The sequence below is a fragment of the Alosa alosa genome, chromosome 19 (assembly GCF_017589495.1).
Source record: "Alosa alosa isolate M-15738 ecotype Scorff River chromosome 19, AALO_Geno_1.1, whole genome shotgun sequence".
Taxonomy (NCBI): Eukaryota; Metazoa; Chordata; class Actinopteri; order Clupeiformes; family Clupeidae; genus Alosa; species Alosa alosa.
Genome location: NC_063207.1, coordinates 27,073,633 through 27,101,331, shown reverse-complemented (window position 1 = coordinate 27,101,331; position 27,699 = coordinate 27,073,633). Strand labels below are relative to the sequence as shown.

At 46.7% G+C, this 27,699-nt stretch overlaps 1 protein-coding gene across 1 annotated transcript in view; it reads right to left on the bottom strand.

Moving 5' to 3' along the window:
- The window catches only part of LOC125283896 (AT-rich interactive domain-containing protein 1B-like), a 151,284-nt gene that overhangs the window by 8,403 nt on the left and 115,182 nt on the right, over positions 1-27,699 (bottom strand). The window contains 9 exon segments of the mRNA XM_048227432.1: positions 1,555-1,759; positions 2,301-2,510; positions 2,737-2,877; positions 5,519-5,649; positions 7,597-7,724; positions 14,883-15,050; positions 16,446-16,773; positions 21,809-21,994; positions 23,739-23,819. Coding sequence (XP_048083389.1) covers positions 1,555-1,759; positions 2,301-2,510; positions 2,737-2,877; positions 5,519-5,649; positions 7,597-7,724; positions 14,883-15,050; positions 16,446-16,773; positions 21,809-21,994; positions 23,739-23,819 — 1,578 coding nt within the window.

Below are 27,699 nucleotides of genomic sequence, written 5' to 3'. Positions count from 1 at the left end.
CAGGCCTCAGACAGACATCTCCAGACGAGACGGCCGGCTGGCCGAGAGCAGCATGAGTGGCCTGTGTGCGTCATCAGTCCATTCCCACTCAGTGGAGCCCCCTTAACACCGCTCGTGCCAGACACCAGGCCTGTCAGCTTCCACCTTGTATTCTCTCTGGGCTGGAGGATGGCCGCTGGCCAAGGGAGGAAGGAGGCCTCTGCACGGGCCTTTAGATGTGGTGGCTTGAGATGCAACATACACTAGCCAGGTCAGCAAAGATGTCTGCTGTTTGCAGCGACTGGGAGAGGAATGGGTGCCTTTATCTGGGTCTACTCAGCTGTGTGAAAAGTTCATAGTCACGCAAAGAGCAATATGAACAGAGTAGCAGGAACAGGAAAATAAAACGCACAGAAGAAAAGAAATCACACCACCACAAAGGGCTGTGAAAGGCACACAGACGCAAGCAAATCTCTCCCTGAGAAGAGGAAATGCTTTAAAAATGCATAACCTGAATTCCAACCAAAGGCTTGCATCTTGGCATTCTTTGAGTGGGGTTCTTGTTAACATTCTCTCATGATAGTAGCACATGGAGAAGAAAAAAAAACAGGTTGAATAAATAAATAAATAAAAACTAAAGAGGAAATGTAGAATGGAGGGAGCAGAGAGAGGAGGAGTGACGGTGGTGGTGGTGGTGGTGGTGGGAGAGCGGCAGTGAGGTTGTGTGCGGAGCAGCCGGGAGACAAGCGGCGGCTCACAGTGAGATGAAAGGCAGGATGCGGAGCATTAGGATGAAACGAGCCCAATCTCTCCTGGGGCCAGAGGTGAGGCGCTGCACAATGCTCCGGGACGACTCAACTGTTGTTGCCATCTCCCCCCGTACATGCAAACGCACTACTCCCTGTGTATGCGAAAGCATAAGTGGCTGCGCTTGCGCTCTGATGTGTGTGTGTTTGTGTGTGACTGTGTATGGTATGTGTGGGTGGGTGAGTTGGTGAGTGGGTGTGTATGTGTGTGTACGTGTGTATGCGTGTTTGTGTGCTGAGCGCACTCTCAGCAGAGCTTCTGTCTCCCTTTGCTGTTTCCTTGCGACAGCTCTGCTCTCTGCGGCTAATTTCAGGTCGAGGTCACACTCCTCATCGGGGCTTTAAGTGAGAGCCGAGACTTTGGCCCAGCCTGGCGCTCGCTCTCCTCACCTCTCTAGACGTCAGCGCTAATGGGACGAGCTCTCGGCACAGGCGTGACTAAACACAGAACGCTCCTTTTACAGGCAAGAAGTCCACCTCATTAGAGAGCGGTTTAACAAACTTCTGCACTTGGTGCTTAAGTTCAAACCATGCCTATGACTTAAAACATCAAAACAGCACTGCTGCACAAAGGGTGACAGTTCTGACTCCAGGATGATGAAGAGGCGAGAGAGAGCGAGTAATAGAATTGCTAGTGGCACAAAAATATGTATATACAAGGGAAGAGTGAACCACTTTAGTACTTAGTTTGCCAACAGGCAGACTCCAGTGATCCCCATCCCATGGCCCCTCAGTGGGGTTCCACATAGGCAGCGGGCACATGACTTACCTGGCGACGGAGGCTGAGGCCGCGGTGGCTGCTTCTTGTCCCCTGCGGGGCAGCCGTCCAGTGGGGGCTCCTCTCCTCGCTCCACATTACACTCATAGGCAAACAGGAACTGGATGTAGTGCTTCTTCAGAGAGCTGGCCGACGTGCTGGAGGTCCCCACGCTCAGGGTGGACGACAGCTCCCTCCACTTCTTGTTCTTGTTCATCTGTAGACACAGTGTGTGTGTGTGTGTGTGAGGGGCTGGTTTTCATGTGATTGTGTGAGACAGCGTGAAGACTTCAGCACAGCCCTGTGTTCTTATCTGTCTTAGCGGGCTATTATTCCAGCCAGGCATTAGTTTTACACGGGAGCTAATCGTGGCTCCAATCTAGCCGGCAGACAGCAATTGGGTTTGAGCACTTCTACCTGAAATGTAATGTAAACACACTGTGCTTTTTAAGACATGAGAGACAGGCAGAGCTCTGAAGCTAACGTAATACTGATATGTCAGCTTATATATCATTCTGAAATGTGCCAACTCAAAAGAGCTCTCCCTGGTCTCTCTGTGACAGACATACACTGGAACATCCATCTAAAGTTGTCTTCTGTTCTGCTCCAAGCACACATGCTAGTCAGCTAGTTTGGCATTATTAGCCATGGGAGACTCTGAAGCCCTTCACTCCACACACTTAGGATCATTATCAGTGGGCTACCCTACACATGTGGTGGAGCCAGGTGCCCTGAGTCCTTCAGAGTGACCAACTCACCATGGCGAGCCCCCCGATCTCCTTGACAGCGGTGTAGAGGCGGTAGAGGTCCAGTGTCTTCTTGCCGATGACCGGCAGGTGGGGGACAGGCGTGCCGCGCTCCTCCATGAAGGACAGGTAGCGGTCCAGCCAGGGCCTCCTCTCGGGCTCGCCGCCCAGCTCGTACAGCCGGGACACCTTATCCCCAGCCATGGGAGCCGAGCTGGACTTCTGCAACCACAGAGGAAAGACAGACAGGGAGAAAGAGACAGCAAGAGAAGAAGTGAGAAAGAGAAAGAGTTACTGAGAGAAAGGGAGAAGGACCAACAAAAGCAGAGTCTGGCCATCGGGGATGGTGTGATGGAGAGAGAATGAAGGAAAGATGTCAGAATAATGGGAGCTACAGTATAACTGTGAGAAGTGGAACACCTGAAGGTAGTGGTGTGGTTCTACATACCGGACTGGATGGAGTCTTGGGCCAGACGGGACTGCTGATGCTGTCACTGTCGTCGCCGTGACAGGAGGACAGGCTGGCTGGACTTGGGGCCAGCGGAGATGGGGTCGGGGGCTGGGACAGACACTGGGAGTTGAAGCCATCCTGGGGAAGGTGGGAATAGCCACTGAGTTAACATGCTGTCATGAGTATCAGCACATTTTCCAAGTGCAAATTTAAAGACTTTTAAGATCGTTTCATGACATCTTAAGTTTGGATGTCTACAGAAGTTACGAAATATATTTTGGCGAAAGAAAAATATTGTGTGAATTACCTTCACAGCTATAAATGCCCCATTTTAGGGTCCGGGCTGCTTGCTTTTGAAGCTGGCTGTACATATCTGGTTGTGCTTACTGGCTGAGAATGACTGTTCTTCACCTGTATCTGTAGTAGCCTATATTACTTGCCAAAGACATGTGCACTGGACTGGATTCCCTTCAATATTTTTTTTTAGACTAAGCTTTTTAAATATTTTAATAGGCCTACTTTATATAATTTACTATGTGCATCTATTCCCATATGCATCATATGCCCCATATACAGCACAGCAAATTAAAGTTAATCCACTACTTTACATTTTGCATACCAGTTGTATCTAAACAAACCAAAGCTTGACTGAAACATTGTAAAACCATTGTTTTGTTTTAAATTAATTAAGAGAGAGGTCCTCCTCGGATCCTGCTGAAAACTGCTGGTTTCATCTCAAGCACGCATGTATTATGAACGCACGTTCTTTTTTTATGTAGCCAGTCGCCGACAATCCAAAAAAATATGCGGTTATATTTCACAAATAAATTCCATATGTCCGCCCTAAATTCGAACGTATGGCCAACCTATCGCTAACTGGCTTATCAACTTTCTCCCGCTCACGTAGTCTACCTGCGTATCTCTCAGGCCTCGGCTACACCACGAAAACGTCAGGCATATTTGTACATATTATTACCGTTTTCATACCTTTAACCACACCCGTGAAAATCATCTTCACTCTGCAACCACTACACGTCCTCCCGTAGCCTTATATAGTCACTTATATAATTGCGTTCAGATGGATGGAGACATTTCACTCGCTCTCTTGCGCTCGCTCACTCGCTAGCGGTCCCATACGCAAATGTAATACCTCCCTTTCGAAAATTCAAGACATCCCCGACAATTTAAGACTTTTTTAGGCCTTAAAAACCGAAAGTTGTATTTAAGACTTTTTAAGGATCCGCGGGAACCCTGGCTGTTCTATTGGTTTAGTTGGTCATTCACTTCATCTTCTGCTGTACAGGAGGCTCTCCATCAGTGCTTACAAATCTGCCCTATTGAGTGTAATTACAGTGAACAACTGCAAGATCACTGTTTGCCAGCATGAAAAAGAAAGACAGAGAGAGAAAGAGAGAGAGGAAGAAAAAAAGAGGAGCACAGTAGAGGAAGTAAATGAGAAAAAAAAAGATATTCAAAGTAACAATGAGAAAAAAAAAAGTGAGAGAGAGAGAAAGAGAAGGAGAGGGCAGATGAGGTGTGGCAGTGTTGTTCTCCCTGAGATCCTGTTTGGTATGCTGGCCTGTGGGCACAGGTACTGTAAGTGATGCAGCGCAACCATGACAGATTTCACGCGTCAGCGAAAGATAGTGCCCCCGCCACCCCCTCAGATCCACCCAACACCACCCCTCCACCTCCTTCTTCCCACTCCAGAGCAGGGAGCGACCAGAGAGAGAGAGAGAGAGAGAGAGAGAGAGAGAGAGAGAGAGAGAGAGAGAGAGACAGAGAGAGAGAGAGAGAGAGAGAGGAAGGGAGAGAACGGCTCCACAGGCGGCTCTGGGGGCCTGGCGCACAACTTTGACTGCCTTAAATAATTCAGCAGCCGAGCACCATGATCAGCAAAGAGGAGGGATTTAGAGCGAGTCTGTGTTTTTGCGGCGAGATAAACAGAAAACAAGAAAGAGTCAAAGGGCCAGGAAGCTGACACGGGGAAAAGTTGCAAGCGGGAACGAAAAAAAAAAAACGGGTTGGGATGAAATGCTGGGATTGTGGGTGTACATGTGGGCAAGTTTGTTTGTCTGTGTATGTGTGTGTGTTTGTGTGGGTGGGTGTGTGAGTCTGTGTGTGTGTGAGTGTGTGTGTGTGTGTGAGTGTATGTTTGTGAGTAAGGTCCCACAAGAACTTCTCCAGCAGGCGAACATCGGGCAACAAAAGAGCTGAAGGCTAGAATGAACCACGCAAACAGCTTTGCACATTAATATTGATAAAAATGCAAGCATATGAATAAATTAATCAGAATAAAGAAAATATGTTGGACTTAACAGCCAAAAATACCCTTCTATGAAAGCCACGTCCACACCTGCCTCACAACCTCTCCTTTGTTGGAGGACATGCACAGGACAACGGATGTGAAACATTTATACTTATGGAAATGACCTGTCATTGAAATTTCAATCAAAAGATCAGTAGCCAGATGGTCCCCAAACCCAAATAACTGTATCTAGGAACATAAATAGAGACATTAAATGAAGAAGGCTTGCTGGACTCCTGTCCAGGTGGAGTCACATTAGAGACTGATGCAACATGGCCAGGCCTGGGAACATCCATCCGAGAAATACCAACGTCATCAGAGGATGATTTTTTAGTGCATCTTTGAAACCACAGGAATAGCGAAGCTTTCCCAGCAATTATATTTCCGGGGCAATTTGCATGCAAAAGACATAGTTACTAAGACAAAGAAGAATCAGTTAGAGCTTAGAGGGGAGAAGGGTCAAGCACTAACCTTGGGTTTAGGCGGCTCTGTTGTGGGAGGCTCCTCTTTGCCTTCTCCTTTCTGCTTGGCCTCGGCTCCCATCACCCCCTCTCCACTCACCCCTCCCGCTCCTGGAGGACAACAGCCGGAGGAATGAAGCACTAAAAAAGATCACTGCTGTCACAAGTCCCTTGGAGGGACCGTAGCCATCTGATGTGAGTATGGTTTACAGTGGTACAAAAACAGTCATGAAGTGCAAACCATCACAGCTCCATAAATTCAGTGCAGACAGACATACAATAGACTTTAATTTCAGTGTATGCGTACACCTCCAGCATGTAGATGGAAGATCAGCAATAAAACTTTTCAATGGTTAGAGAAATTAGATTACTGAGATTAGATAATATCTATCACCTGTGAAAAAATGCCTTTTGACAAACATTCTCTTGCTACCTGGTATGTTGCTGTCTATGCTACATGGCATATACAGATAAAGATAACAAATGACACTACTTAATATCCAAATGCACCAACAGAGAGCCAGAATGAGCAATTCAGTGGGTTTGAAGTGCCAAGGTAAGAGGTATGCAAAGAGAGAAAAAAGAGAGAAGTGATGTTCTAGCATAAATGTCAGAGCTGCTTGGCTGCTTGTCCCCTGGTGTGACTGCAAGGGGAGGAGGGACTGGGATGGGGAGTCTGGGTTGTGATGGTGTGTGTGTGTGTGTGTGTGTGTGTGTGTGTGTGTGTGTGTGTGTGTGTGTGTGTGTGTGTGTTCTCTGCTGTCTTTCCCAGAAAGACAGAACACACCAGGCCCCTCTTTCCGCAGAGTGTATGTGAGCAGTACATCACATTTGAAGGCTTTCTTGACAGTTTATTTGTAAGGCATTGTCTTGCATAATGGATGCCTACTCAGAGACAATTCATCATAAATGGCAGTGTTTAAACATTAATGTATGTCTATATGAGTAAATTCGATTTTTTGAATTTGATGTATATGTCTGCATGTATGAGCACTTGCTTTTGTGTGTAATACATAAACATCTTTTTTACTGTACACCAGTGATGGTGTGTGTGTGTGTGTGTGTGTGTGTGTGTGTGTGTGTGTGTGTGTGTGTGCGTGCGTGTGTGGATCAGCTGGCACAGTGTGCTGCAGTCAGTGGGCTAATCTCTCCTGCTGCCCTGTGGATTAGCACCCTGAGAGAGCAGCGGGTATGACCCCCTAACACACACACACACACACACACACACACACACGTGCGCGTGCACGCACACATGGCAATAACTCCTGCTAATAAAAAAAACATGTTGCCTAGAGAACCCCACATTCACCTCTATCCTTATGAAGCCATCTAGACAACATTCACGATACACAAAGAACCGTCATCCTAGTCTTTACATGACCGCTAAGTGTAAGTGAAATAGAACAGAACAGACTTGTATAGAACATACAATAATAGCATAGAACAGACTTGTGCTTTAACAGTTAAGAAAAAGAAGGTTAAGTTAACAAAAGTTAAAAGTTCAAGTTAAGAAAAAAATGGTTTTTGAGATGATAGGATTTCTACTTTAAGGTTTTTCAAATCTCCCCTCTCCAATGAAATGATAATGAACACCATCAAGTCAAACAGGGCAAGGCAATACAGAATGTTTGGAAAAGTTTCAAGGTGTGTCCCTCTTGTCCCTGTTCTTCTAGAAAAAGGAACAAAGGGAAACTATTTTTTCCCTTTTCTGCGACTGCTATCCAGTGAAAGGGCTTTTCTAAAGAGTCCTTGGGCCTGTGATTCATCTGCAGTCCTTAAAATTAAAATCAGCATAGAGTGCTCTGTTTCACGGCCAGTCCTAAAACCTGGATCTTTCAGGTGTGTTTCGAACAAAGGGAAGGGTTCAAGAGGAGCCACCTTTTTACATCTGAAAAGAACCAAGTTGAAGCAAAGCAGATGAATTAAATGGGTGTGTTTTTGCACAGGGCCCAGATGATCCCCCATGACCATCCTTGAATCTGGCTGATAGAAACTGTCAGGCTCTAGGCTAATTCTTACCGCTGATGTAAAGCAAATGTATGGGTCTGTGTGTCGGGTTGCTATGGGAACTGCAGCAGTGGACATTACCTGAGGTCGGAGTGGTGTGGGTGGGGGCTTGTGATGTCATCATCCCAGAGGCGTTGGCGTATGGCTGCCCATAGGGGGCACCTGTCCCCATCCCACTCATCTGGTTCAGGGCGGAGAAGCTCCCCTGTCTGAGAGGAGAGGGGGGGTAGGGAGGGAGGAGAGGACCAGAATGAGATAGAGGCATGTATTATATATACAAACAGTATGGGAGACATAATAACAACTGTCACAGTACATAAGAAAACACGCAAACACACACACACACACACACACAAACCACCTTAAGGCAAAGCTTTCATGTCCAGCAAAGCTTTCATGTCAGAGGTTAGTCAGAAATGTGTGTAACAGTAAGCACAGAGGTAAGAGTAAAGGGCTAATTTCATGAAACTAATCAAAGAACTTACATACACAACTACTTTCACTCCAAACATTGTTTGTTCAGTGTTTGGTTATGAACCACTGAAATGCATAATCAAGAAATTCAGCTCTTCACAACTTCCACATTTCATACTTCCACAAACAATGCAAAAATGTCAGAATTTTACTATCTAATTTTACATTCATGCCTGAAACTGGTACCCCTCTTAAATTGGAGAAATTGCCTGGGGTCATGCAAGTGAACATTACAGAAAAGTTGTAGTCAGTAACCAAGGACACTGTTGTAAGTATCCATCGTTATCATTTATGCATAGTGACAAACCTGCCAAGAGGAAAAAGATCAAACCCCTAAGCCCCCTAAAAGCCAACTCTACTTTCCCATGCTGACTTTATGACACAGCACACAACCTGCTCTTAATCTTTCACAGCTACTCAGTCAGATGCACAGGTAGTGCACTAGGTTGCTTCAAAAATGGTAGACTTCAATTGCCTGAGGGGACCATTTACTTATGATGGCTGTTGAATCACTGAGATGCGCAAGAGCTGCTTCTATGAGCACAGCCATTCCACATACTGCACTGAAGCCACACAGAAATGGGCCTGGCTGTCTTGTCATAAGAGGACAGGCGCCTCTTAATAGCAGGGAAAATAAATGGCAACGAGGCATATGAAAAGATTACGCAATTCAAAAAATCCATTAACAGGTGCTTGGGCTAGACTTGGCAGATAGGGCTGCTTTCCACAGAACGAGGCGTAATCCAGGGAAGGAAGAGTCTACGGTAAGTTGCTGCACAAAACCTAAATGGCTGTCTGGCGGAGACTGGTGTTGAGACGGTGAGTAATAGAAGCCATTCAGCGCTGCCTTTCTCTTCCCCTCTACCGCACTCTCCACCCTCCTCCTCCTCCAAAGTAATAATTTAACTAATTAAGGTGTCTTTGCGAGAGGATCATGTTATTTGTTGCCATGGAGATGGGGAAAATCAATCCCTGGCCCGTCTCCACGCTTCAGATGATTTTCGGGACATCAGACAGCTCGTCGGCAACCTGCTGCACGCTCGGCGCTCGGGACTGAGCCACTTCAGTGAGCGGCTGACGTCTCCGACAGAGCCATGCTTTCTGAAGGAGGCATTAATCCCTGGATAAGGACTACTGAGCTAGAGAGAGAGAGAGAGAGAAAAAGAGAGAGAGAGACAGATAGAGATAGAGAAAAAGAGAGAGAGAGAGGGAGACTGACAGACAGACAGGCAAGTAGAGGCAACAAGAGAGAAATCAGGGAATCTGAGTAATCAAGAAGGAAACCTAGACAGGAAAAGCAGAGATTTTCCCAGGGCAGACAAAGATAATTACAGAGAGAGCAATTAAAAGCCTGTCACAAAGACAGATGTTAAAGCCATGTGTTTGAAGAGGTCACATCTGAGTGGGAGAGAACGCAATCCTGACGACATCCAATTTACAACTCAACCTCTGCCATCTGCATTACTATTCAACACCATCCGAGGTGTGTCAAATCAGGAGGCAGAACAACAGCCAGGAACAAAGTAAAACTGTGCGACCTGGATTAACGCTACTCACACAAAAATGGAGGGTGGTGTTCGTCGCTAGGGAGGGAGGGTGGTGTTTGTCACTATGGCAACACAACGCCTCCCGAGCATTTCATGCAGGAAGTCAAACACAAGCAATTGGTCTGCTCAGGCTCGCCCCTAATCGTATCTCGCAGATGTAATTAGTTACCCGGTGGGCGCAGGCTCGGTGGCGACACGCTACCCCCCCCCCCCCCCCCCCCCCAGCCGCCGTAATCTCCGGCCTGGATTGATTTTGGCGTTAGCTAGATGACAGGAGAGGCACACTCTCGTGAGTGAGGATGAGGGCCCTGTGTGTCCGCCATCGCTCATTTTTACATGTGAATAAATAGTCCTCATCTCCCTTTATTCCCTCAAATCACAACATCCAGCTCTCAAGTGTATAATGCAATAAACACAAACAGAGTGAGAGAGGGAGCGAGGGAAGGAGGGAGGGAGAGAGGGAGGGGGGAAGAAAAGTGTGGAGTTCGACTGTGGTGCGAGACCATTATTACTAATTCATGTCATCAAAAAAAAGCCATTAAAACACTTGACGGAGGAAAAGCGTGCCGTTTAATCATAGTTAATATATGCATGTGGCTCTATCAGAGAGCGGGAGAGAGAGAGGTGAAAAATGAAAAAATAAATAATAACGATAAAATGCACCCAGCATTCATCTTGCCTCTCAGGCACCTCAGCGGAAAGAGGAAAAATGGAGAGGGGAGGAAAATGCAGAGAAGTGGGGAAAGTGGCAGCTCTAGGGTGAAGCAGCGGGGGGAGCCTGCCTCACCGCGTCTCGTACCACACTGCCTACTCTAAAGGACGTCAGGCGGGAGAATGGAAGGGGGGTTGGGTGTTAGATGCACACTTGCTGTTGGCTGGTGTCCCCTTGCCAATGGATAACTGCTGTCCCCAGGACCTGAAGCTAATGTACACATCACCCACCAATCGTGAGGGGGGAAGAGGGGAAGAAGGGCTACTTTTTCATTGCTTCCCCTTTCCGTCTTCTGGAGAATGTCAGAGCAGGCTTTCTGGGAATTTCCACACTGCTCAGCTGAGTAGTGAGATCAATCAGGGGAATGGAGTGCATTTGGAGACACATACAACAAACAGTCACACAATGAAGGGGGGGGGGGGGGGGCTGTGAGAGCGACTCTTTCTTTGAGACACTTGATCTCTGCTGGTGTTGATTCACAGAGCCCGCTGCGCACATGTGAGAACATTTAATCAATCCCAGAGATAAAACACATCTTGCGGGACAGAAAAAGAGAGAACCTTGGTTTCACCCATCCTCTCATGGTGCAGCTTGTGAGCGCCTGCTGTTCTGCCACATGTGAGCTGGGAGATGACAGCAACAGAGTTCACTGCAGTGACGATGGACCCTATCCAGGATGCTGCCTGTTACCCCAAACTGTCCTGTCAATGCCTATGCAATCACAATGCCTAATACTGGCATACTCTTTATATAAAACTGTTTAACTTTAAACAATTTTATACAGGCATCCTATGCAAGTTTGATGGTAAACTAACATGTAATAGGGAGAACGGCATGCCTTCCAAGCTGTACCCTACTGGCCTGCAACTACTGTACACAGTAGCCTACTATTTGTATGGAATCACGTAATATTACCTTGGCAGTCAACCTAACTCTTTGGATCCTGTCTTTGCCGGTTTGTAAACAAATCCACATACCATGTCCAGGCGGAAGGCTGCAAGCCATGAGTGGTATTTAAGACAGATGTCAGATGTGTTGTGTAAAATACAAATACTCCACTAGCAAAAGAAACCCCGAAACTGGTATATGCTGGGAGTGGTGTAAGGTTTTTTCAGACATCTGTGATGGACGTGCCCACCATCACCAATCTGTCCTAAATGTTTAATTCCATCCCACCATCCAGTGGTGTCATGAGCCGGGCCACTGATAGATGTGCCATAAAGAGAGATAGCGGGGAGAGAGAGAGGGAGGGAGAGGGCCAGCTTTGGTGGAGACGGTGGGAGGCTCTGAATTATATATGGGCCCAATCTGCTTCCAAGGCAGCACCACTCGCTCTCTCTGTGTGCCTGACTCAACCAAAACAAAAAATACAAAATAAAACACAAAATGAAAGGACAGCTTCGAACATATTAAATCCCCAGAAAAGCTGCACATCAAACAGTCCCGATGAAGGCAGGCCATTTATTCCCGCCATTTATTAAAGCCAACACGCTCCTGCCAAGGCTATGAGCGACAATGCCGTGGGTGTTGTTGGATTCTTGACATTCAAGCAGCTCTTATTTATTTAGCAAATTTACTTACTAAGGAGGTCAGAAATGAATTATTTGGTGAGGATTTGCCCCCAAGACGTTTTTTACCCCTCTCTCTCTCCTCTCGCTCCTTTTCTCTCTCTCTCTCTCTCCCTCCCTCCCTCTCCTTTAGCTTTCCCATTTCCTTTGATTGCCCCCCCAACCTTTTCTCTATTTTCTTCAGTAGGTTCCATTTGGTTTTTTTCCCCCAGACACAGATTCTGTGGCTCAGGGAGTCACTGACTGAGCTCCAGGAGTCATTTGCTGGAGTCGGCTTTGCCCAACTGTGCTCCGAGGCCCGGAGACGATCCACAACCTGCTCTGCTTCTTCTCCACCCTAAAGAGATTACCTCGGATCAGTGTTGCCCTCAAACCCAAATCTTGATAATTATGAATAATACACAGTAAGCAATGGATTTGCAGCATAGTATATAAACTCTATTCTGACTTCCTCACCATCTAGTGGTTGTACCACCAGCCATATTAGCTGTCTAGTACCCAAAAGGCTATTTAGGAGCACAATAAAGATCAGTGTTAAACATTATGCATATCTACATTTATTATATACTATAGTTTATAGTCAAAGTAAAACCTGTCCTTTTTGTACAGAAAAGCTCTCCATCCACCTACAGTACATGTCATGTTACATGTATACAAATTATAATCAATAATCTATGGACAGTTTTGCCAGAGAGCTTCATTTTCAGTTACTGAATGGCACTTATTGTGCTAATAAAAGGGCCATGCGAGCTTTCTCTGTAGGAGAGGAGCCTCACAATAAAAAAGGACCAAGGCTGTTGAGGCTTTCGGGAGGGGAGTATTTCTCCCTTGAATGCCAGCTTGGACACGATCGCCACACGTCCTCCATTCAGGCCACGCTCCTCGCCCTCTGATTGCCTCACCTCGTGCTTTCACGGGGTCATGGCGTGGAGCAGTGGGCCAGACACGCGAGCAGATGGTCAGACTCTGTCATTTCCCTGTCGTGCAAAACAGCTCTAAACGCTTCCAAATGCCCCGCAAAGATTGAGATTGTCACAATAGGAGAGTAAACATGTTTTTTTTCTCTCTCCCTCTCTCCGCTCTTCTCAAAAGAGCCTGCAAGGACTTCTTTTGCAGCAAAATGCTCTCAGCTGTTCAAGAGCTTTCAACAGGGGGAAACAAAATGAGGACTGAAAAATAAACAGCAAGGTTCACAATAGGTGGAAAATGAGAGCGCGTGGGGGTTTAACTGGCTTGTCGGCTTGTATTTTACACACAGTGGCCAGGGCTTGCCGTGGCGGTGCAGTGGTGCACACAAAGTAGGGGCCTGTCAACTCTGTGCCTCCTCAAAGTCAGCTAGAGGACCAGCAGGGCTACTGGGGAAGCCCTGTTGCCCTTCCTGCCTCCCTGCACCAACCCTATGTCTCTCTCTTCCGCTCTCCCTCTCTCTTTCTATCTCATCTATTTCTGTCAGGTTGTTTTAATTACCTTTCACAGTCAAAGTCATCCCCAAGCCTTTGTCAAAGCAATCCATTAAATAAAGGCAAACAACGGAGGAATCAGGAACGAAGACTAATCATTATTATTATCAGGCTCATTATTTTTCCATCTTCACGTGTATTGAGTGAACGAGTGATTTTTGCAGACCACAATGCACACGGCAGATTTTGCTGATCCATTGGATTTCATTGAACATGGTCAGCTCCTGGGTATTACAGCTAGGGAACAGAGGTTGGCAGCCACAGAATAGTCCATCGCAATCAGCTCTTCTCCACCTCCTGTCCAGGGAGAGCAGCACACTCTGCAGTGGCAAGGACACAGCCTGGCCACGTGTGTGGAGCTGATAGATGCCATAGAACAGCTCAGTGTATTGCAAAATATGGGTTACACTTACTACCCTGAATTGCCTGGCAACCTTGAGAAATTTCCGGACCGTCTCATATCTCAGCATAACCTTGCGGAATACACACCGGCTTCTGAATGCCAAATGAAAAGCTGATAAGAATCCAGCAAGCTCACAGACACGTTTGCAGTCTTTCGGGATGCGTCAGAGACGATGGGTTCCCTGCGTGCACCACAGAGGCGTCTGGACGTCTGATAGACGGGAGGGGGGGCAGGCAGGAGTGTGAAGGTGAAGGGGGTGAGAGGAGTTGACTGACAGCGCCTCTGATTGGGCACAGCGGCGTGCATCATGTTGTGCCACTTCTTGTTGACAGGCAAGCCATCTCATAATGGCTTCTTCAGCATTTACATACGAGGAGCCGCATCGCACACTGATGCCACCCCCCTAACCGCCCCTCCCCATTAATCACCCGCCAGTGTCAACACAAACTTCTCCTCAAAATGCCAAATGGCTTATGATGTATCGACTCCATCGCTCCACAAAAGGTGCCTGTTAACGGCTCGTGGACGCCGCTTAATTTGTCATTATTAACGTGCAGTGGAGATGATGCCACTTGCCCTTCGCTCTTTTTAAGGGACGCCATCGTAATTGAACGGCGTGTCTCAGACAATGCTGGCCTCCGTTAGTGTCTTTATCCGTTGTGAGTTATCGTTCTCTGCTCCCTCAGGTGCATATGGCCCCCGGGGGAAGGTGGTGACAGGATAAGAGTAAAAAAGGGGGCTGGGGCTAGGGTGCATGCTACGCCGTGGAGGACCAACAGCTGCTTGCAGTTTGGATAATACAGAAAAGCATTCCGTCTGATGAATGCAAAGTGAAATACTCTCGGCAGCGGCGCTGTGGTTTGGCATCGTCAATCCTTAGCATGGATGTAAAAACAACAGGAAAAACACAAGCTCTGGCAACCACAGAAAGCTAAGCAAACACTTTACAAAAACAGGGTAGCAGATGTTGAATCATATACAGCTCTTTTTTGGGGGGGGTGTGAGACGTGAAAAAGAACCTGTCAGTTTCATTGATTCATTTGCAGACACTGGTTGTGACACCAAGCACTGACTCCAGCCATAGTGAGAGTGAGGTGAGGGTGGATGAGACAAAGCACAAGCAAAGGGTGTTACTTCAAGACCCATGCCAGACCAGAGGGCTTATTAGCAAAGCGTGGCGATGGGAGCGGACGGTGCACCTACCCGTAGGGCTCAGACTGCTGCGTGGCGTGGGAGCTGTGGTGGGCAGCGCGGGGCGTGTGGACTCCGTGGGGTGCGTGTGGTGAGGGTATGAGGGCAGGGGGTTGGCGGGGGCCTGGCCCAGGGTGACCCTGGTTGGTGTAGATAGGGGGTCTTGGGAATGGAGACCTTCTGTAAAATGAAAGGGGTTCATGAAAAAGAAAAAGATGGTTCAACCCTAAGCACTTTTTCACTGTCGGTGAAGATGGCTTGTGGTGCTCTGTGCAGCAGGAGGCGGTGTGAATCTAGCCCTGACTGCTTCAGCTCCTTTTAGACTCAAACGCTTTTCCCAGAGCACTTCTGTGGAGATGAGTGTTCTGTTCCACTCCGTGGCCCCCTCAGTGTCTCTGCCAAATGACTGGCTCACTCTCAGTCTCTCCTACGTCCAGATCCAACACGAGTGCATGTCTTTGGTCCTTACTGCCCCAAACAACTCTGGCGCTCATTAAACTCCGAAAACATTCCTGGTCCACGTCCAAAACTAACAGCAGAACATTTTCAAAACAAACCCCACAACTTTGTGCCCAGTGCCGTGAAACAGAACACCACAGAGGAAAACCAAGTGTGGAGACAGACACCAAACAATAAACTTTCAAGAGATGTTTTTCTTTTTTTAACCCTGGCTTTGAAAAGCGTCTGAAAGCTGATGCTTCCATGGAATGTGAGGCGGCGTGCTTCGAAACAGATGGGACTTGCAGTGTGCATAGACATATGCTCAACGTCACTGGGTGAAATCAGACGTTGGCATATGTCAGCTCTGCATACCTCCTCAAAGTAGTATTATGCTTCTGTATTCAATGTCTCCCAGCTCAGCTGTCACACTCTTATGCTGAGCAATGGCACTGACTACGTGACTCATGCTGGAGACTACATGTTTTAAATTGATAATAGCAGTGTAGATCAACTGTAGCATTTGTAAGAAAAATAAACACAGCAACTCTGTTCAACCCTGTTTCTGGCTCATGACAAAATGTCTAGCATTAAAAAAGTAAAATAGCTCTATAAAAAAACTCTTGAAAGAAAGGTCTCTTTATAGTCAGTTACTATCATACAGCATCAGCAAGGGTGTTACCACATTTATTTTTCTTTCCACCTCAGATGTAAAGCTACATTTTGACATTGATGAGATGACCACACTGGGGTTCTGTCTGGTCAATGCTGGATCAAGAAATAACTATAGTGTTTGTTTGTATGTTTTGAGAGTGATAACAACATAGTTCGACTCTCACACTCCCTCTAGTGGTAGTAATAATAAGAATACTGGCCAGTGAATCATTTCTAACATTGCCCTTGCTTTTGTCAGTGGCTGCCTTTCGAGCTCCCCCAAATAGTCTGCTCTCAAAGGAGTGCTTGTACATAGTCTATTAGCACAAATAGCAGTGTATTAGAGTGTGACACATGCACAGACTACCTGAGAGAGTTATTTCTCCCTCATATTGACCTGGCTGAGTAACATATTACATGATTCACTTCATCTATCTCTGTAGTGAGTGTTATGCTGGGTGCTATTGCTGCACTCTGACTCACCTTCCCTGTGCAGTGCTGGCAGCGGCCTGCATTGCCGCCGTCGCCGCCTCCTGGGCCTTACGATTCACGCTGCCCATAGGCGGCCCCATCCCAGGCCCGGCAGACTGTGGCATGTTGGGAGAAGTGGGGGCCATACTCGTCATGTTGCCCGCGTACGGGCGGCTGCCCGCACCTGGGCTCCTTCCCATGGCCATGGGCTGCCCTGGGCCCTGGCCGTGCATGGGGCTGCTGGCGTTCATCCCCAGGCTGTTGTTGTTCATGCCGGGGCCTGGGCCGCTATAGCTGGCATTGGGCGCTCCGCTGTAATTGGACGGTCTCGAGTAGTTACCTGTAGAAAGGCAGAAAATGTTTTGTTTACTGCCTGCCAAGCAGTTTCTCTTCCTGTGAAGTGCACACAGTTGTTTTACTTAATGGAAGCGCCGTCTGTGTCATTGGGGTGCGGTTGTGACATTTTAGCAGCAGGGCAGGACTGCTGAATCGACGAGGGAACAATTCAGCTGCTTGAGCTCCGATTTTGGGATCGTCGCACAGCCATTTAAAGCGCTCATAAATGATCTTAGCACCCTCCAGAGTGGCAGTGTGACAGCACAGACACTTCACAGGCTTAAACCTATCCATTTTGGTTCCAGCTACGCAAATACACAGCTGTGAAATGAAGGGATATGCACGCACGCACATACTCAAACACACAAACACAAACACACACACACACACACATATATGTATATATAAAAGTATACATAACAGTTGGCTCTCACACTGTCAAAGTAATATTTTTTCTCCCTCACAGGACAAATCCTTGAGAAATTTAAGTGGAAAATTCTGTGTTTCTTTTGTGATGGGGCTATTTATTTTGATTTGATTAAGGGTGCTTTGGTTGGGGCTTGGAGTCTAATCCCCTAAGAATATGTCTGGTAAAGGGGATCAAATTTCTTTCCAACCTTAAGGCTTTTCCTGCTTGGAATCAAGAGGGAGAGTGCTCACAATATTCTGTGAAAAGGAGAGGAAAATTGTTACGGATTCCACAATCTGCCGCTCTATGCGGATGTTCCACCCCGTGTTAAGTCTACTGGGGTATAGGGGGGATTTTTTCATGTGCAAGTGGACTGATAAATGCTTTCTTCTCCCTCTCAAGCAAAACTGATGAAATCTACTGCAGGAGATGTAGCTGAGTGGCTTCGCAGGAGCAGCCTTGATTTATCTCCGAGGCTCTCGGAACACGGCAGTGTCCTCAAGGATGCCAGGAGAGGAGCTCTCCTAATCTCCAAGGACGCTGCAAAGGAAAAACAAAAAATACGGGACAGAGTCGAAGCGATGGCTGGAGCTGACGGTTACACTGAGGAGAAATGTACAGAATTGTGGCAGCCAGCTTTCCTTTTCCCTCATCTCTGGGAGGTTTGAGTTACACTATAAAGACCCGTGGGTAATCTGGCATGTTTCTAATGTGATCCTGAGGCCTTCTTTGCAGATGTAGTTCGGAAAAGGGGGAGGAGGGGCAGTCAGCGGGATTGGCCTGTTCTCACAGCTTGGGTCGTTTCAACTCTGGTCTTCATGGATGCTGCGTGGTCTCTGGCTACCCTCCGGACTAAGAGGAAGCCTCCAGTCTGTAATGGCCTCCTACAGGGATACTTTGCATTGTTCTCTTGGATCCCATTGTATCCATTTTAACCACATATTTTTTTTCCACCATTCGAATCTTGGAGGCCTGAGAGGAACTCAATGTCAGTGTGTCCACTGGCGCACAGTAAACTGCACTTTAATGTTGGATCACCTGGACCTCAATTTAATGGGGAGAGCACACAGAGAAGCAGAATGCCTTTGATGAAAGCATTCACAAAGTGAAGGCTCTCGACAACTGAGGTGTTCTTTAGGTTTTAAGAGCATGTCTTTAGGGCAATTTGAGAATTTCATGCTGTTGGCTCAGCAAAATCATACACACACACACACCCTCACACACACACACAAACACTCACAAAGGACCTGGCTGCATGTCAGTGAAACGCTGTGGCTTTTGAAATGATTCACTGACAGCTTCCATGCAAGATTTTCCGCCCACTTTGTCCTCTCCAAAAAACAGTTCATTTCCAGAACCAATGGTGCTCAGCCAGAGAGCTTTTTGAAGGACGATAAGAGCAAACTCATGCTCACCACATCTTCCTAACCCCCCGACAACCCCCCCCCCATCCAACAATTCTCCACTGCTGAGAGGCCAATAGGGTCTTGCTACAAATAACTTAATAGATCAAAGGATTCCTTCCTCGTATTTTTTCACATCCTGAGAACCCATTGCGAGGGCTCCTCTCGTGGACACTCAAGCAAGAAATGAAACAGAGCCATTTCTCTCCAGGACTCCACGGACACCCTCTGGTGTTCCCTTTATGGGCAGTTGCCGGTGGGAGGAGGTGTGGTATTTATAACTGGCCGAGGGGAGAAAAGTGGGGACTGTGGCGCGCTACCAATTACATGGAAATTCGAGGCACAGTCACGCATTCCGGGGACGCTGTTCCTGAGCTGTACTTAATCCGCGCACTCCCGAGGGAAACGGAGCGCTGTGACCGGGCAGATTAGAGCCACTGCTTCCTCAGCAAACAGAACCCCGAAACGCCACGCTCTCCAAGACCTGACTCGCCCAATCATGGCTGCCGTGGCAAAAAATGTTGCTTAGTGGCGAATAAATGGGCTACATACAAATGAGCGCCTGAGTGAAGTGGGCTGCCAAGAGTGCGACTGTAAATTGTTGAAGTAATACTGCGGGAGATTAAAAAAACAGAAGAAAGTCTCTCTTAAAGCAGAGAGTTGAACATTTCTGAGAAGTTCTGATAAAATTATTTGCCTGCAGTATGGATTTCAGCCCCAAGACTTTATTTCCTTGACGACTGCCACAGTGGCAGCAAATCACCATCATTTTTTTTTTTGCCCAGACTCAGGAATTTTCTGGCCTTCTTTCTCCTCAGCACCTCTGCCTCTCTCTTCCTCCCGCTCTCTCCTGGCCCGAGGCCCCGCATCCTCGCTCAGCCACCTCAGCATCTCTCACAGCAGGGAGTCTCTGGTGCATTGCAGCCCTGATGTGCCTCAAGGCTCTGTGCTCAGCTCTCTCCATTTCCCCCAAAAACCTTCCCTCGCTCGGGGGCTGACAGTGATCGCGTCCTCTCCTTCCAAACTGCAACGTGGGCCAAGTACAGGGCTTTGGAGGAGAGTTGCTGGCCTTTGCAAGGTGGTTATTACCAGAAATCTCACACTTAAGTCTTCCAGACAGTTTTAGGGAAGTAGAGCTCACCACCAGAGTTCAGCAACAAGGAAGTATTGGGAAAGACATGGACATCTTCTAGACCAGGTGCATTATGAGGTGTTTTACAAACCTTAAGAGTATTATGGGTTCATATTTTTCATAGTGAAGTTGTATAATTTTTCACCCTCATTTTCTTAATGTGATTCACATATACTTTCTTGATGAGAGAAAATGTCAAAAACCTCTTGGCATTCTTTATCTCAATAGAGATTCAGAAACGGAATGAAACACTGCAAAACACTCCGACAGTTTCCTTTGATTGCTCATCTCTCTTCCATTTTACAGTGAAAACATAAGCCTGCATGGCATACAGAGGAGAAGTGGGTCTATTTGTGTGTGTGTGTGTGTGTGTTCTGTCAAACCCTCCTGCAAAAGCACCTCCAAGCGCTGACTTGACCAGCCAAGACAAACATGCAGGAAGGGATCAGGGAACTTGGAGCCCATTTCCATGTTGGTTTAATGGGTTAGTAATTTTCTGGCAGGAGGCGAGACAGAAAGCAGATGGACTCATCATTAAGAACAATGAGCAGCAGCTGGTTGGCCTGTTCGCTCGGGCCCGACCTGAGGAGGACTATTTCAGAACCTGGGCCCGTGTTCCATGCCATGGTTCTGGGGGGGATGAGCGCTAGCGGAGGAGCCTCTGTAACACACGCGATCCATAGCGGGAGGGAGGCGCCATGTCAGGCGAGCAAACTGACATCAGCTGTGCTAACTTTTCACGCTGCACTGAGTAAGTTGCTTCAGTCTTCGTCTCCTTTTCCACTCTGTTTCCATGGCTGTGTTGTGTTGGGACGTCTTTCCCCCCTGAGTTACATTAAGGGAAAATAGGGGGCGGGAGAGGGTAATACCCAACGTATCTGAACTATTAATCAACGCGGGGATGGGAGGGTCTCGGTGGTATTATGGGCTGTGCTGGTAGTGTGCATTTGTCATAGTGACACATTAAAGCGTGCATTATGAATACCGTAATATTCTATTCAGTGCATGACTGTAACGCTGTGCCGGCTTTAAACACAAACATGTGGGCTTGTTCTCTACACATGGAATCGCAACGCAACGCAAAACACATGTTCAACATTCAACACACAAATCAATGAAGAGATAATGCTATTCTCTTGTCTCTTTCTCCCAGGGATGTGATGAAATTGACAGCACATTAATTTCTATTTATGTTGGTCTTTGGGGGTAGGAAGGGGGGGTGGGTTAAGGGTTGGGGGATGCTGGCAGGCAGGAAGGTTGGAAAAAAGTGGTTTTGGCCTTTAGGTCCGTTAAACCAGTGTTCCCAAAGTGTATCTGTTGTCCGCTGGCCAAGTAGACAGTTACTATAGAAACGGACCCTGACCGCTGAGCGTTCCTGGCCAGTACTTTCAGAGCTCTTCGGCCAGCCACAGGTCAGAGGAGTCCTCAGAATAATAATGACCTCCGCTCCTCAGCCTCTCAGCTCTGTTAATGAACTTAGCCTGGCTGTTTTAAGCTTACATCATTGGTTTGTAGGCCAGCACTAATACACTGACCCCTTTTTAATAGGAGTGGACATGGCCATCCATTGAAGGCTCCAACCTATTTTAACAGCTGCGAGTCAATCTTTACTTAATCCAATAATAACAAAAAGAGTGAGAAGGTGCATCTAGAGTTCAAACACTTCATGAATATTCTACTGACCTCACTGTATTTCTGCTTTAATCACAAGCGGTGTGGATGAAACAAGAGAGAGGGGGGAGAGAGAGAGAGAGAGAGAGGAAGAGAAAGAGAGAGGATGTGATAAAAACCCTTACTATTTCAGTGTCTAACCATTCCATGTGAATTGGGAATATGACTGTATATGACAGTATGGAACAGTAACAGAGGCTAGATAAAAGAATAAATGGTGCTTATGATCCATACACACTAATGAAATTGTTTATAGTTTACTGAAAATAAAATTGTCCTAAAGGTGGTCATGAAAAACCAAACTACTGAACCAACCTTTAACTTTTTTCTTTTTCTGCCTTTTTTGTCAAATGCATATGATTCATGATGGTGTGGATGGAATACAACAAAAACTAGGTGCTTGAGCAGAATTAAAGGTGATCACCTTGTGGTCCATATTGGCCGCTCTGATGTCCGTAAGGGCCGCTGGTGTTGGAGCCCGCATGCTGGTAGGAGCCCACCCCAGGGTGCATCTGTCCCACTGGGGAGCGGTGGGGGGACATTGGGGCCCCCGACTGCTGGGCACCAAACTGGGACACGGACTGATTCCGGTGCATGTTGGACATGAATCCTGAAAACAATAAAAAAAATTGCATTTTTCTATTGTATTTCATGTGCAAGAGTTTGTAAACAAGTGGTTAATCATTCCACAGTCATTCACTGACTGAGACTGGTAGCAGTCTCAACAAATATGGACGATGAAAGCCAATTGCTATTGAAGGTTGTGGACCCTTCAGATTTCAATTTGCTTTACACCCTCTCATGTACCCACATATGGCCCCACAGCTACATTTACAATGCAGTCTTACAGTGAGTTAAGACATTATAAATTCTGTGTAAGACTGAGGCATCAGTGCCTTTAGTGAAATATACCGGTACTCTCAGTCTGCCAAATACATGTGAAGACATATTAGATTTACTAGGGAAAATGTCATTAAACTGTGACTGGATTTTTGCTATATTTAATTTCCGATATCTTCTCCGTATCTTCTCAAAGAGCTGTTCTCTTTGAGGGGCTTCCAGCATTCCCACTGACATTTGGACTGATCCTTCCAGAAGCCTGTGTTTAGATTAAATTCCATTTTATTACATTTTAAACCGAAAGGCAAATAAAACCTGTGTGTGTGTGTGTGTGTGTGTGTGTGTGTATGTGTGTGCGTGTGCTTCCAATATTCTACAACCATAAAAGAGGTTGCCACTGTTGCCAACAACTCAGTTTGGAAATATTCCAGATTAGGCTACTTGGAAATGGTTGCCTGGCACAATCTCTGCAATAAGGGCTAAATCCCAAAACCAGTGACAGGGAGCTTACATGGAAAAAATACCATTATTTTGTACTCTAAAATATCTATTTTCTAATTGAGAGAGCGTTTTCTGCAAATGGACCTGACAGGCTGCTTATGCTGTTCTCTCAACTGAGCACGCTCCTCTAAAGAGCTGCAGCGAGCGTCAAGATACGGGAACGATGTGGCGAGGACTGAGAGGGCTCCGCCTTGGTCTGCCAGCCTGAGCAGCTTTCCAGGGACAAACATTATTGTAATGTTTTGCTTCCATTAACATGGGGGATTTGAAAAGAGAGTGAAAAAAACACACACAGTGTAATACTGCATTTTAAATTGCCTGGAAAATGGATGAGGAAGAGGGACATTGTGCAGACAGTGCTAAAAGCAAACAGTGCATTCAAGTTTGTTTTTTTCTCTCCTCTGTGAGCTGACTCGAGTGGCTTAGGCTCTTAGCTGGACAACAACTGTAGGTGGGAGGGATGTTGTGGTGGTGGAGGTTGTGGTGGTGGAAGGGTGCAAGCGAAAGAGGACACTCAGCTAAATTTATGAAAATTAGAGGAGCTCTCAAATGGCTGGCCTCAAAGGACTGAACTGTCATATATTTTAGAACGGCATTATGTTAACCACAGTTCCTCACCTGTCCAAAACACTGGCACCACAACTACAACAACAATAACAACAAGAGAGAGAGAGAGAGAGAGAGAGAGAGAGAGAGAGAGAGAGAGAGAGAGAGAGAGAGAGAGAGAGAAACACAGCAAGAAACTACACACATATCATATCCATATTATGCCTCACAATGGCTGTCCGTTTCAGCACCCATTAAGTTTGTCTTTTATTGTCTCAGGGTCCTTAATGGATCAGTGGACCAGGAATCTACTGGCATAGTAGTCAATAGACTGACATGGCGTGGGGTGTTGGCCCAGTTCTAGCTTGTAAACTCTAGGTCTCCAAAAACAACTAGGAACTTTGTTCCATTAATGCAAATGTCGACTTCACAAAGGCGGGTGTCGGGAAAGGCAGCGGTGCACCTACCCCTCTCCTGAGACTGGTTTCCAGTGGGATGGGAGGCCACATCGGACATGCTCCCCGGAGTCTGTGGGGCATTCTGGGACCCTGAGGAGAGACAAAGAGGGAAAGCTGAGGGTGAATATATTGGGGACGTTATCGCTGAGTATGCCTCAGAGATGTAGGTTTGATGACGTTTAAAACAAGTCGCATCACACTTCGCAGATCAAAACGTTTTCCCGACAGATCACTTCATCATGCGTTCAGTAATACATCTCTGGTTCTGAAGGCTTTATCGCAGCTCTCTGAATATTAAGAGATATTGGTCGTGACGGCGCCCCCTTTGAAAATACAGTCAAATGTCATTACAGAGTGGCTCTCATCAGTGAAAGAAAACGGCATCTTTTTCATATTACCAAAAATAACACTTATCACTCAGCAGAGTCGTCAGGCTGTCTAATCTGATTGCTCCAAATCCTTTTCTCTTCTGTCACAACCACATGGAGATATAGAGAAAGAGACAGATCGCTGGAAGCCATAGGCAAACCTATTTTTATACAAAAAGCTCCCTGTGTGATCATACCAAGGATATGGCATCTAACAGAAGTGATGATAAAAAATAAATGATAAAAATGGATGCAATCATAGGCCACAGAGTGATAGTTCTTCCTATGGAGAGTCCCTGAGTGTCAACCAAGCTTCCCTCCTCCATAAACACACGCACACGCACACACACCTCCCCAGTTTCCTCAACCAGAGGATAAGAAATTTTCTCTAGCCCTGCAGTGGTAATTAATGTAATAACAAGCGGAAGCGCTCTGATTGATTTGGGAAACAGGAAGGGGAAATGTGTAAATTAAAACATGTAAAAGACTCCACAGGCTCAGACCAAAGCAGTGAACCAATAGGGACCAGGCAGGGGGGATGGGGGCAGCTGGTAACAACTGATGCCACAGCAACAGAAAACTGTGAAACTGGAACGACTGGCACAATGAAGATGTAGTTTGACAAGGCGAGTGAGAAAGGAGCTGAGCATTCTCAGAAACTGAAGAGAAAATCACATTTATGTGATTTTCCATGTCATACAACCCAGTAGGAATACTATTAAAAGCATCAAACACAGCATTACATAAAAGAAATCTTTCAAAATGTATTTTTAATCCATTTGAATCTCAGATTCTTATTTACAATAAATCACTTTAAATGTAAGATAACATCATTAAGACCACTGTGAATCTCATGTTTGATTTTGTTTAATCTTATATTAAAATAAGAATACAAGACTTGGCTCCCTCTCACTGACTGCAATCCTTTTTTTGGCAGACACCAGTGCTGCTGCAGCCCCAGTGTATATGAGCGAGCAGTACTGTATATATTCAGAGCAGCAGATGGAGTGACCTTCATGAAGTGGAGTAATGTAGAGAGGGGAGGTGGCAGGGATGTCGCATAAACAAACCCGCTTAAATCGACATAATTGCTTTTGCGTTAACTGCATCAACAGGATTGCCGTCCCCCTCTCCGACGCCCACTCGGAGAGAGGCTAGTGGCCAGGCATTGGGGACGGGATTCGATTAGAGCGCGTCTGTCGCCCTGCCGAGGGACGCGGACGTGAGGAGAGGAGCGCGCTAACGCCGCAGCGCTGCCAAAAATAGCCGTCCGACACAGGCTAGCCGCAGAGCCGGCTGGAGACGCTGTGGAGCGAGATGAAGGGGAGGGCAAGCGGAAGTGAGAAAGCTATCAGACCTGGAGGGGCCAGTTGGACGAGATGGGGGGCATGGGTTCATGAGTGTGTGTGTGTGTGTGTGTGTGTGTGTGTGTGTGTGTGTGTGTGTGTGTGTGTGTGTGTGTGTGTTTCTGGAGGGGGCCATTTTTGTTATCACGCCCTGAATGCGCTGAACGCTGCTTACAGCCCCAATGAACCATGCCCTGAATGGCCTCCTTTTCAAGGTCATCTTTCGCCTTGCATCGCCTCGTTCTAATATCCAGGGAGGCAGGAAGGACACTGGCTGTCTGGGAGGTGTGTGTGTGTGTGTGTGTGTGTGTGTGTGTGTATGTGTGTGCGTGCGTGCCTATGAGCATGTGGCAAAAGTGGCTGTGGCAATGCCACATTGTGTTAGAGGTGGGAGACTAGGCAAGGGGAGGGTCATCCCCTCCATCCTCCACAGCACAATATGAACCCTCATTTCCACTGGTGTCATTGCTGCTCTGATCCAGACTCTGCCTGGATTTTCACTTTCCACCTGCAGGCTGGACGATGAGGATGATGAGGGTAAAATAGGAGGAGGAGGAGGGGGCTGATAAAAGCAAGCCAAAGGGTTGGGCTTGGAAATCACAATCACAGCCACCAATCAATACCTGCACAAATCCTGGCCTTTTAAAATACCAGCCGGGAATCCTCCACACGTGACCAATCAAAAGGTCTGGGTGCTTTTTAAAAAGCCCATCCAATTAGAGGCTCCAGATCCGATTTGATCTCCCCAATTCTCTCCTCTATCCTCCTCTACCCTACCCACTCATCCTCGGTGAATACCCTCCTCACTGCACAAATCTCTCCACCACCGTACCGGATGTGCTCAACAAATGCATTTGCTTTATTTAAGACAGTAGATAAAAAAATGAAGCATTCTCAAACTCTTCGATAATGCTAGAAACATTTTAGTAATCACTTTTTCATGTAAATAAAAGGGTATTGGTGTGTGTCAAGTGCTTCTCAGGTACCCATATACTAGTCAGAGAAGCATTTGCGTCAGCACATAGCACCTTGCTGGAGAGCTGTGCCCCTTTCCAGCTTTGTCATTATAACTACCGGTATAACTTTGTCACCCAAACTTCAACTTGCTCCCATCTATGAATTGCTGTGCTAAATTACTGTGTGTGTCCGGGGGTGGGGGAGGGTGGGCGGTGGTTTAGTTTTAGCTTTAGATGGGGTGGGATAGGGGGATAATAATGTTTGTTGATATGTTTATCTGTACTGTATACTGTAAATACTTTGTCTGTATTGCATCACCTATCTGGCCAGGGACTACGGGCGGAAACTAGCAATTTGCTACAACCTGGCACAAGGCATTTAATAATGTTTTTGTGCACTGTTCCTGTTCAAATAAATAAATTACAATTACAAAAACACATTTTAGTCAGTTTTGAAGAGAACTGAAATTTGAGAACTTGAGTAACTCACTGATGGATGGAGTATGAGTATGGTTAAGTGCACCCAGTAGGAGAGGAGAAATGAGGAAGGAATTCTTTGAAGTGTTTGGGGCCCAAAACAATTATAATTTTCATTTATGGGCCTTTATTTCACTCGTGCAGTCAATTGAACTTCTCCCGCGGTGTGCCAAACAAGGGGCCGTGAGCATGCAAGTTCATACGTTTTGAGATAACGGTCCCCTGTTTTTTAGAAAAATATATCACTGTTTTCTTTAAAAATAATGTTCCATGAGGAACGTTGAGGCAACACAAGGCCCTTTGAAGAGCAGCGTTTCATCTTTGAAGTGTTTTTGTTTTAGGGAAAAAAGCGATTCAAACTCAAATGCCACAGCACAGTTCAAAGGCATAGCTGGAGCACTCGTGGCCATATTTGCTACTCGCTTTTCCAGGGTGTGCAATTTTAAGCGGAATGCAGGTTCATGAGTGTCCAATTTTTGGACACACTGACAATAAAGGCTCCTTAAACTAAAGATGAAAGTAATAATGGTGGGGGTTTGGGGGTAAGGGCAAGGCTCTCAGAAGTCATGTTTTCATGTTTTTCAGGATGCTATTACTGGAGCGTGGGCTGATCCACCGACGCAGGCATAAACACAAGTGAATGTGTTTGGGTGCGTTGGGGCTGTGGGCTGGTTTAGCAGCATCAGCGGGTCCGAGGACTCCCATGTCTTCACAAACACACACACACACACACACACACACACACACACACACACACACACACACACACACCCTCCCAGACAGCCTGGCTAATCCATTCCATGGGTATGTCCTCGGGGAAGCT